At 51.4% G+C, this 11,146-nt stretch overlaps 2 protein-coding genes across 25 annotated transcripts in view; one reads left to right on the top strand and one right to left on the bottom strand.

Annotated features, from left to right (window-relative positions):
- CEP250 (centrosomal protein 250) overlaps positions 1-6,993 on the top strand; it is a 51,750-nt gene extending 44,757 nt beyond the window's left edge. For 10 of the 11 annotated variants that reach the window (XM_045053697.1, XM_045053698.1, XM_023251295.2 and 7 more), the window contains 5 exons: positions 2,183-2,275; positions 2,482-2,637; positions 3,478-3,564; positions 4,532-4,594; positions 6,469-6,993. In XM_045053697.1, the coding sequence (XP_044909632.1) occupies positions 2,183-2,275; positions 2,482-2,637; positions 3,478-3,564; positions 4,532-4,594; positions 6,469-6,726 (657 nt within the window). In that variant the 3' untranslated portion in view covers positions 6,727-6,993. Of the gene's footprint in view, positions 1-2,182; positions 2,276-2,468; positions 2,638-3,477; positions 3,565-4,531; positions 4,595-6,468 lie in introns of those variants that run through there. The other variant, XM_023251298.2, reaches the window with a different exon arrangement.
- A 283-nt stretch (positions 6,994-7,276) lies between these two features.
- The window catches only part of CA3H20orf173 (chromosome A3 C20orf173 homolog), a 30,452-nt gene continuing 26,582 nt past the window's right edge, over positions 7,277-11,146 (bottom strand). For all 14 annotated transcript variants that reach the window (XR_006595219.1, XR_006595220.1, XR_006595216.1 and 11 more), the window contains one exon: positions 7,277-8,614. The gene's annotated coding sequence lies outside the window, so the exon portion shown is untranslated. The remainder of the gene's footprint in view (positions 8,615-11,146) is intronic.

Below are 11,146 nucleotides of genomic sequence, written 5' to 3'. Positions count from 1 at the left end.
CAGGTTGGGGGAGGAGCTTTTTGGGGAAGAAGAAAGAGGAAGGAGGGTGTGGAGTATCTGTGCAGGGACTTCAGGCTGACTGGAACACAGAGGGACAGTTGGCAACACAAGACAAGGTGACGGGGCCCCTCGTTCCACGCTTATAAGTTATGTTAAGGACCTGGGTGACCAGCGGAACTTGGATGAAGTGTTTGGGGCGGATGAGGTGTGTGTGTGTGTGTGTGTGTGTGTGTGTGTATAGGACACAATCCGATGTACAGTTCAGAGAATTGTTCAGGCTGCCATGTGAAGCAACAAATCTAAGGAGACCAATGAGGAGGCTGTCATCCAAGTCTGGAGACAGATGATGGCCTAAGATAGTAAGGGTGGATGGTGACATGAGGGTGGACCTAGGGGCTCTTGGGACTTCTGGCAGGTGAATAAGAGACAGGGAAGTGAAGAATGGACAGAAGGAAACCAAACCCCCAGATCTCTGCTCAGAGGCAGGTTTCAGGAATGCTATGGAATAGCAGTGGAGTGAGGTGCCTGTGGGACATGCATGGGGTGATGTCCAGTGGGCAGGTCTGTAAAGTGATCTGAGGTTGAAGGATGAGACTGGAGACAGAGACTCAAGGTCCTCCACAGTTAGGGATAAGTGCACTAGTCTAGGTGGAATGTTGAGTGAGAGAAGTGGACCTTAGGGTATAGCATTCAACCTCAAGGTCAGGGGCCATGTCTTTGTCCCCTTCACACCCCTGGCACTGAGCACCAGCTCTGTACAGAGTAGGCAGTCAGGAGAGCAAGGTTGACTTGGCCATAGAGAAGCATTATCTCTTTTGCCAAGAGCAACCCAGCCCATTTTTCCCGGGAAATTGACTCTACATCCTGGTGCCTTGACCATGGCTGAGCCCCAGAGAACCCGACTCAGACACCCAACACTGCTGGGACTTGCCTTCTGGAAGCAATATGCAGAGAAGGGGATACATTTGTGAATTTTGGAGTCAAGTTCCTGGGTTTGCAATATAGTCCTGCAGTTTATGGGCTGTGTGACCCTAGATAAGTGCCTTCACTTCTCTGACTCATGGTTTTCTCTTCGATAAAATAGGGAATGACAGTAACCAGCCCTGTAGGGCCGTCTTGAATATGAAGTGAGATAATACATAGAAAGTGCATAGGAAAGAAGCATTCACCATGTAGAATTCCTTTCCTATTTCTAGGCTTATACGTATAGGCACAGAAAAAGTAAGGTGCTTAGCTGGGCAGGACGGTCACTAAGCAGTATTGTAGCTCAGGTCAGGCTCCCCCTGCACCCCACTCCAAACACTCAAGAACATTTCTTGGGGGCGCCTGGGTGGCTCAGTCGGTTAAGAACATTTCTTAGATGCTGCCCTTCATTGCAGTGCTACCATTTTTTTATTTTAAGCATTTTCCATGCCGGGCACTGTTACTCTTACTTCCTTCCACAACAACTCTGAGAACTAGGAATTGTTAGCTTCAGTTTATAGTTCAGAGAGGCTAAGCAACTTGTCCAAGGTCAAGAACTTGTCCAAGGTTCTGCCAAGTGGCAGAACTAGCTCTAAGGAGTCTGACTCTAGAACGCAACCTGTTTACTGCTAGGCTCTTCCTGTCTCCCAGACAATCTCCACCTGCACACATACATTCATTTCCTCTTACCTGTCTCTCTTCTTGATCGTTACCATTTGTGTGACATATGGCACCTAGAAAATATCTAGCACTGGGGTCACCATTTATCAAGAGGGATTTAATGCCAAAGGCTCAATCTATGCTTCGTGGAGCATATAGTCACTTTACAAGTGAGGAAACTGGGTTTTGGAGAGTGCTTGTTTCTTGACCCAAGTCACATAGCCAGTAAGTGGTGACATAATGCCCAGCTCTATTGAGTCCATGCTCTCGTGTCTACAACACCTCAGTGCTCCACGTTGTTACTTAGCTTGTGGGAGATCTCAGATGAGCCAGGTTTTAGTCGTAGCCCACCATGTATCCTTGAAGAGACCCCTCTCTGCTTCTTTGCTTTGTCTATCTGTAAAATAAAGATTCTGCACTAGAATAGCTCAGAGTCTCCAGGAACAATAAGACTATTACCTGATGAGAAAATTAACTGGCTTTCATGAGGATGGAAGGTAGGATGGGTCTGGATATGAGGTTGCCATGGTGTAATTTGCTCCACATCTTGATATCCCAGGATGAGTTGGAGCTCACCAGGCAGGCTCTAGAGAAGGAGCGACTCTTCAGCCCCAGCTTGACCAGCAGAGCAGAACGGGGGCCCAGAGAAGAGGTAGGTGTACAGCTGGAAGAGGTGAGCTGGAAGCCCAGTGGGAAGAAATGGCCAAGAGGAAGCTCCTTTACAGGGGGCTTGTCCCTCCCTCTTTTGGGAATTGGGTCCCTGAAGCTCAGACCTGTCAGATTGGTCCCTTTATCTGCTATCTATTCCCCATCTGTCTACGGGGCTGCCCAGGTGAGAGTCACAGGTCTCTCCTGCAGGTCCCTGGAGTGGAGGCTGAACCGAGTCCTGGGATGGAGGAGAAGCAGCTGTGGGGACAAAGGCTGGAACAACTCCAGCAAGCAGTGGCACAGCTAGAGATTGACCGGAGCAGGCTGCAGCGCCACAATGTCCAGCTGCGGGCCACCTTGGAGCAGGTAGGTCGTTTCTCCTGTCCTCAGCTCCCTCGTCTAGGGTCCGATGGGCAGGCATCTCCACTTCTTGTGTGGCCCCCAGAGCCAAGTGGTAAACCCTAGCCCAAGGGCCACATTCGGCTTGCTGCCCACTGCTGAGAAGAAAGTTTCATGGGAACACCACAGCAGTGGAGTTGAATAGTTGTGACAGAGATCTACAGGCCTGCAAAGCCAAAACGCTACAGAAAATGTTTGCTAAGCCTACTCTGAAAGCCTGAGAGGCCAGCCCTACCTCCTCTGCCCCATCAGCACATCTCTGCTCTCAGGGCTGCCCTGGCATGTGCTCTCCTCAACCCAGGAGCTTACCTTCTCATGGTTGCTGTCCCTGTGCTCACACCCACCCCCACACCAGCTTTCTCTCGAAAAAGGCACTTCTGGGGCACCTGGGTGGCTCAGTCGGTTAAGTGTCTCACGTTTGTTTGTTTGTTTGTTTGTTTGTTTGTTTGTTTTTTGAGAGAGAGCACAAGTAGGGGAGGGACAGAAAGAGAAGACAGCAGTGAGCCCGATATGGGGCTCAAACTCACGAACCATGAACTCATGACCTGAGCCGAAGTTGGACACTCAACCCACTGAGCCACCCAAGGGCCCCAGGCCTCTGACTCTTGATCTCAGCTCAGGTCATGATCTCAGGGTCATGAGTTCAAGTCCTGAGTTGGTCTCCACTCTGGCAGGGGGCCTACTTAAAAAAGACAGAGAGAGAGAGAGAGAGAGAGAGAGAGAGAGAGAGAGAGAGAGAGAGAAAGGCAGTTCTACTCCAGCCCCATAGCCAAGCCAAGCCCTGACTTCTCACCTGCATCTCGGCAGGTAGAGCGAGAGCGCAGGAGGCTGAAGAGGGACTCCATGCGTGCATTGCGGACGGGCATCCTGGAGGTCAGCGAAGCCACACAGCAGGTTTGCTTCTTTTTATTGACTGCAGCCTCCAGAGGATCAGAAACAGCCACCTGCAGAGCATATCTCAGGCTACCCTCGCAAGGGGAGACGCCCACGTTAGCTGATCCAGATAGCCCCTCCTGCTTGGTTCTGGCCAGCCTAGCACAGCTCAGTGTGTCCCGGACCCAGGAAGGGGTGGGGATGGAGTCATGGCTGGCAGCCCTGCGTTATCAGAAACTCAGTAAGCCTTCACTGATGTATAACCTTCCTGCTCCCAGACCAGGGTCTCAGGCTTACCCAGGAGTGGGGCTCATTGGGCTTCTGGTCGGAATCCCTGGCATATGGGTGATGGGTGATGCTGGCCAGACCCTGAGGTGCCTTGGAAGCTTGATAGCAACTTTGTGGGCCTCTTGGATCTCCTCTCTTGTAGTACTGAATTTACAAGATTAGGGTCCATGGTACTCCCTTTTTCAGGTAAGGAATTGGGGGAAGACTCCCCAAACCATCACTCTTTTAGCTGAGTTATGCCCATCAGTCAACAGCGCCGCAGCCTGTCAGGGAGAGACTGCTTCTGGTGGCTGAGCATCCCTCAGGCTGTCTGTCTCTCCCCCTTCATGAAAGCTTCCCAAAGGCAGGTACCCTGTCTTCCTTTCTGCATCCCTAGCTAACAGCCCAGGGCTAGCACAAACCAGATGTGTGGTGTACTTCTATAAACGAAAAGGTGACTCAAGCCAATGCCATTCAAGCCTTCTGGATGTTCAGCATCAGGTCTCCATGGGTGTCCATTAAGCTGGCTTGGGCCCTCCTGGGCTTCCTTGCCCCAGGGTCATGGTGCCACCTGGAGTCCAGTCTGGGTTCCGACACTTCTGAACTGGGACCATAGCCCTTGCCTTGGTCCCCAGGACTGGGATGAGCTGGCTGGGGTTGCCTACAGAACCCACAGGGTGGGAAGGCTTGTTCCAACAGGAATGGCATTTATCTTCCATAGGATGCAAGAGGAGGACAGAAGGGCACCTCAGATGCCAAGCACATGGCTGAATTGCAGAAAGAGGTATGTTCTGTTAGGATCAGCTTTCTAAGTCCCCTTTCCCTCTGCTGCAGACAGGCAACAAGGCATAAGTGTCTGCCGTGTGCTTGACCCTTTGTGCGCCTCCAGCAGGGAGAGGGGAAATGGTTTCTCCCTCACAGAACTTCAGTCTATGTGGAAGGCAAGAAGGGCCCAGTCCTGACTCAACCTCCCATCTGCTTAGGGCAAGAGTGGGAAAGGAAGCATGTTCCAGACCCCAGACTTCCAGGTTCCTCCTTAGGAAGGGAAAGGAGAAGGAAGAGGGCTGAGGGCCACACAGAAGATTCTAGGAGGAAAGACAAAAGCAAACAGAAGCATCCTGGCCTCCTGTGCCCTCAAATGCACCTTTGCAGGCAGAACTGTTGCCAGCACAGCAGGCAAAGTAGTCTGGGACCAGTGCCAAGATCCATACCTCAGCTCAAGCTGCCATGCTCAGGGAAACCAGTATTGAGTGACTTCTTGCCTCTTTGGCCTCACCTAGAGGTTCACCCTGTATTTCAAGACCCAGGAGTAATAAGAACTGTGGAATTTTTATTTCTAAGCCTCTTTCAGGAATTAATAGTCACTACTGGCAGAACCTATCTCTACAGCTAGACTTAGCTATCACTCTGAATTCAGACAAAGCAGTCTTGAGATGGAGCCCGGACTAGGGTGAGGCAAGGGAAGCACGTTGGGTGGAGAATTTAAGGAGGTGCTCACTATCAACCTGGAGTCCCTCATTAAATTTTGTACCCCAGGAGCCTCTCTGCCTCACCCTAGTCCTGGACCTGCCCTGAGCTCCCAGTAACCACTTCCTGGTAGTTTCAGTGTACTCAGAGAAATGGAAGGGTTAATTAAGCAGGGATTCTCATCCCTGGCTGCACATTAGAACCACCTGGGGAGCTTTGAAAAAAATGCTGATGCCCAGGCCTCACTGCAGTCTAATTAAGTGAGAGTATTTTTTTTTTTAATTTTTTTTTAAGGTTTATTTATTTTGAGAGGCAGAGAGAGAGAGAGAGAGAAAGAGAGCATGAGCAGGGGAGGGGCAGAGAGAGAGATAGAGTGAGAATCCCAAGCAGGCTCTGCACTGTCAGCTCAGAGCCCCGCATGGGGCTTCAACTCACAAACTGTGAGATCATGACCTGAGCTGAAACCAAGAGTCAGATGCTTAACTGACTGAGCCACCCAGGTGCCCCAAGTCAGAGTATTTCTTAAAAGCTTCCAAAAGGGCACAGAAATACTTTCTGCAGTGATTAAAATATTCTGTATCTTGATCGGGATGGTGGTTATACATGCGTATGTACATTATGAAACTCATCAAAATTTACACTTAAAATCTGGGCATTTTATTACATATAAATGATCCCTCAATAAAGTTGATGAATAGTTTTGTTGTTGCTGTTGTTTTTAAAGTCCCTGTTTGAGCCTCCTGTGCAGCCACGGTTGAGAATCATTGGATTTTTTCCATGATTCCCAGGGGCCCTTGCCCTAAACACTAAAGCCTGATCCTGAGATCTGTGTGTGGTAGTTGCTTCAAATGCTCTATCACGGGGGCACCTGGGTGGCTCAGTCGGTTAAGCGTCTGACTTCAGCTCAGGTCACGATCTCGCGGTCCGTGAGTTCGAGCCCCGCGTCGGGCTCTGAGCTGATGGCTCGGGGCCTGGAGCCTGCTTCTGATTCTGTGTCTCCCTCTCTCTCTGCCCCTCCCCCGTTCATGCTCTGTCTCTCTCTGTCTCAAAAACAAATAAACGTTAATAAAAAAAAAATGCGCTGTCACAAAAGACACAGGAGCAGAGTGGGAAGGCGTGGGGCAGCCTCGAGGCACTTAATTACTCTTTCCCTCTCCATTTTCCTGCCCCCCCCCCCCCCCCCCCCCGCAGGTGGCCCTGCTGCGCGCCCAGCTGGCCTTGGAGCGGAAGCAGAGGCAGGACTACATCGCTCGCTCGACGCAGACGAGCCGTGAGCTGGCAGGCCTGCACCACAGCCTCTCCCACTCACTTCTGGCCGTGGCCCAGACCCCTGAGGCCACTGTCCTGGAGGCTGAGACCCGCAAGCTAGATGAGTCCCTGACTCAAAGTCTGACATCCCCAGGGCCGGTCCTGCTATGCCCCAGCCCTACCCAAGCCACCTCCAGGTAGCAGCCACAGCCAGGGCAGGATACGGACCATCCAGGGAACACTCACACAGATGGCTGCTATGGCCCAGGAAGAGGGAAGGAAGTCTGCAAGGCTGGAAACGAGGCAAGTTACACCTGCCTGTAGCCCACGGAGTCACCCTAGAGGAGTGCTTTGCTCTAGCCAAGGGACCTTTACTGCCTCTTGTCTAGAATGTATTATCCCAGCACTTCACCCAATCTTTCTCCTCCCCTCCAACAATAAACCCCAGGTCTCTGTGTTTGTTCTCTGCTGCTGTCTCCACTTGTGTCACTGGGTGGCAACAGCATGTCAGGGTTTCTGTTAAAGAAGAATTTGCTGAAGATTCCGGTCAGATGGCATGAATTTGTCATCTGCCTGCATTCTGACAGAGAAGACTTATAGCAGATGCAACCAGTCAAAGCCCCTGTCCACAGGGAGCTGGAGTCCAATGGACAAGAACAGATGAGCACTCATCAATGAGTCACAGACAGTACTGTGTACTGACTAGAAGTACGTAGGGGACTGGGGACTGAGGCAAGAAGGCAAGAAGAACTTCACCACTGCTGAAGTTTTGTTCTAAAAATTCATGGCATGGGACTCAGCAACAGATACTTAGTAAAAAGTTACAGCTTAGAGCTCCCCAGAATTGTATCTGGAGCCCCAGAGATGCTGGCCTGGACCCTGCCTCTACTCAGATTCCCTGTGGCTCAGAATCCTCATCTGGCCTTTCCTGTGCTAGGAGTTCTCAAGGACAAACAGGACTTCTCTTGGTTCCTTACTTTTTGGTCCTTCACCTCTGGTTCTCTAGCTTAGAGAAGAGTGTGGATCTTCTAGGCAGGACCCAACCTTGCCTAAAGGCATCAGGCCAGACCTTCCTTTCCTTCTCCACCCCACATGCCACAGCGAATCTGGTGGTTGGGAAATGTCTCTGACCAGCGAGGTCTCGTGGATGCACTTGAGGATGATGAAGTTGGTCACCAGAATCTGGGGGGAAAAGTCAGAGCTGAGGTCAAAGGCCTCCTTTCACAAAACTTCTCCTCTGTTCCAGCCCCTCCTTTGCTAGAGGCTGCTACAGAACAGAAAGTCTTGAGAGTCGAAGAGGACAAGAGCTGAGTCAGAGTCTGGGCAATGTTCCTAGGGAGTGCCTGGGTCTGCCGGGTGCGGCACCCCATTCTCTCAGTGAGCCTCCATAGTTTGCATGTTACAGCAACGATCACCAGAGCACAATTTAATTACCTTGACTCATATGCTTCCCTACACGGGACTAGTAGAAGCGTGAAGGCAGAAAAGCATGAAGTAGAGAAGGAAATACTGGTTGTAGGTTAGGGAGGTGGGGAGTATACAGTCACACACTGCAGAGTGATGACAAGATCAACATTTACACCAAAAAGCCAGGGCTGTCTGCTCCAGGCCTGGGGCCTCCACCCTCACACCACCTGGTAAAAGATGCCCTTTTCCACCTTGGCTCAAGACCACTACAGTCCACCCTATATCTGGTGGCTGCGACAACACCAGCAGTGTGTGGATATTCTCTCCAGGTCATGGGCACTCTCAGGTGCATTATGTGCAGGTAGATTCTGTTTGTTGCCTTTGTTGTTTTCTGGACCTAAAACTGGGGCCTGGTTCATTCTGCAGAGATAGGAAAGGAAGTCAGGAAGGCTTTGGGGCTCACAGGCTGGCACTGCTCACCACCCTCACCCTCTTGCCCCCACTGAGCACAGGTGGTGCTCCTCAGTGGATACTCCATATTGTGAAGACTTCAGATTCCCCGAGTTCCACGTTGCATAGCACAGGACTGGCATGGGTGGGTCTCAGGGCTTTGCTGTGGGGTTCAGCTGAAAAGTTCCTCCTTGGCCAGCTGGAATGGGGTTAGGTCTCCTAGCATCAGTGCCTACAAAGAAGAGCACAGACCAGTTACCACTTCACCCCCATGTTCTAACACAGAGGAGGCTGGGCCCCATCAGAGTAGAGAAAGGAGTCAGGGAGGGGATACAGCCCAGAGCCCAGGAACTCTGGAAATCGTGGTCTCCAACTCCACAAGGAGCTTCGGGGCTCATCTGGAAGCGCTGGTCAAACTAGGCAGACACTGCTGGTGGAATCAGGCTATCCAGACGAGCAACCTCAGGGCCTCTGCAGCTCTGGGGCCAGCAGCAGAACTTCCAGAAGTACCTGTGGAGGGGGGGATACCTCACCTACAAAAGCAGCAAGGCAATCTGCAGCCTAAGACTTGGCATGCAGGCCTCATCTCAGCCCATGGAACAGGTCCCTTTTCAGCCAGATGGTTGGTTAGTTGTCTGGTCTTAGGACAGATGACACCTTCAGCTGCCTGCCCCCCACCCCTGCAATACCTCACCTCCTCCCTCTGGCCCACTAAACACCTATTCACTCCCCAGGGCTGAGAATGGAGCAGCCAAGCTCTGTGCAAACACTAGGCCCTGCAGAGCGGGGGCAGTGGTGTGCGGAGGCAGGGAGCAGAAAGAAGCAGGGGCTGTCGGTGTGCTGCAAGCAGTGATCCCTCAGGCGCAGTGGGGAAGACATGCAGACTCGGCTCTGCTCACCACACTTAGAAAGTAGGCAAGGGAGGAGGAAGTCCAAGAACATGGGGTCTCAACTTGGGGCCCTAGAATTTACTCCCTCTACCCTGCTGAGACCAGGGGTTGTCCAGACCCCGATGGAGGTGAGGATGAGGAGAGGCTCCTCCAGAGAAGGTAGGGCTGTGCTCCCACTTCATTTACATCAGTCACCTGTCACAGTATGCACATTTTGACCTCTTTTCTCTTGGTCCTTTGTTAACCAATGCTACCAGCTCTTTATAGCCTCCATAGCTCCTGAAACCTGACACAGGTGGGATGGCTTGGAGGTAAAAAGGTGAATGGGTCAGTGATCAGAAGAGAAATGTGCCTCTCTACTAGGGCTGTGCAATGTGCTCCTCAGAGTGGGTGCTCTCTGTTCCCAGCACATGGCCATGTGTGTGGACGCAGGGAGGGAGAGAAGAATAAGCATTCAAATCTGGTTCTTTTTAATGACGGCAAGTCCTTGAGGTGAGGGAATCTGGGAAGGCTTATACCAGTGCCTGATAATCCACACATCTCTCCTGGACTTCCTATCTTAGTTTCCTGTCATGTCTCCTAGATCTGAAGATTCCAGCCCTACCAGTCAGATCCAAGGGTCTAAGGCTTGTTGCTGGCCAAGAATAGCCTCACATTCGAGCTGGCCAATTCCCTTGCCTTCTGCTGTTGCACTGTGGCTCGACATGTCAGGCTGCAGCCTTTAGAAGTAACTGCCTTCCCTGTAAAAGGGCCCACCTCTTGTCTGCCCAACTCCAGATACAGAAACCTTATGGATAAAATGGCTGGTTGCTGCCCCTTGCCCTGAATCCAACTGTCCATTCACTTGGAAATACTCATTAAACCTGTGTCACAAAGCACCGTAAAGAGGAGCTCTTCTCCAGGGGGGACAGAGTCTGCACCTAGACAAACACTTGCAGAATGACCTGGATGTCCAGAAGAGACTCACTGGCCACTCAAATGAAGCCAGAGGAAGTGTCACAGAATATCCTGGAGGCAGAGAGGCCTGGAGAGCCTTTTCAAAGTGTTTTTAAGCTGATCGGATAGATACACTGCGTTTATGGGGTCCAGAGGTGTGCCTGTGGGTCCCAAGAGCGATGGCAGGCTCTTGGAGCTATACCAGCTAGCCTGTTCAGTTTAGATCTTTCCTACTAGAGCTGAAGCATCAGCCACAGGTGAACTTGATGTTCAGCCCACAAGCCTAAAACCCACCATTAAGGCCTCATTCTTTTCCCGTGGGGCAGTGCATAGGACGAGTGGCTGGCTGACGCAGACACCAAACACTGGGAAAAGTAGGAAGCTATAGTCACAGACTTCAGCACCACATAGCCCTGGCGGCCTCCATCACAGCTCCATAGTCACCTGCTAAGCCCTACAGGGTGCTCCACTAGAGGCTGAGTGGAGGGAGGGGAGAGACAACATTTAGTGTATCCTGTGGCCTCCTGGAGGAGAAGAGGTTGATGCTCAATGGGGTTCTTCATGCCAGCCCAGTATCAGGACCCCACCACACAAGTCACATTGTGAATTCCTGCATGGAGGCCTTGTGGGTAACCGCCTTCACCTTGGCATTCACCTCAGGGTCCAGCTGGTAAGGATGGGCTTGGGAATCAAGCATAATGGGGACAGGAATAAAGAGTGAGAATATGTGCCAAGACTAATGTGGCGCATCTCTCAGAGATGGATGCCATCTATGGCCAGTGTCGGGTTGTTAAGCATAAGGCAGAAAAGGTAAAGGAAAAGACTTTGGCCCCTCTTTTAAAAAAAAAATTTTTTTTCTAATGTTTATTTTTGAGAGAGAGAACAAGCTGGGGAGAGGCAGAGAGAGAGAAGAAGCCAGGATCTGAAGCAGGCTCTGC

The sequence above is a fragment of the Felis catus genome, chromosome A3 (assembly GCF_018350175.1).
Source record: "Felis catus isolate Fca126 chromosome A3, F.catus_Fca126_mat1.0, whole genome shotgun sequence".
NCBI classification, from domain to species: Eukaryota; Metazoa; Chordata; class Mammalia; order Carnivora; family Felidae; genus Felis; species Felis catus.
This window is presented reverse-complemented; position numbering and strand designations above follow the sequence as displayed.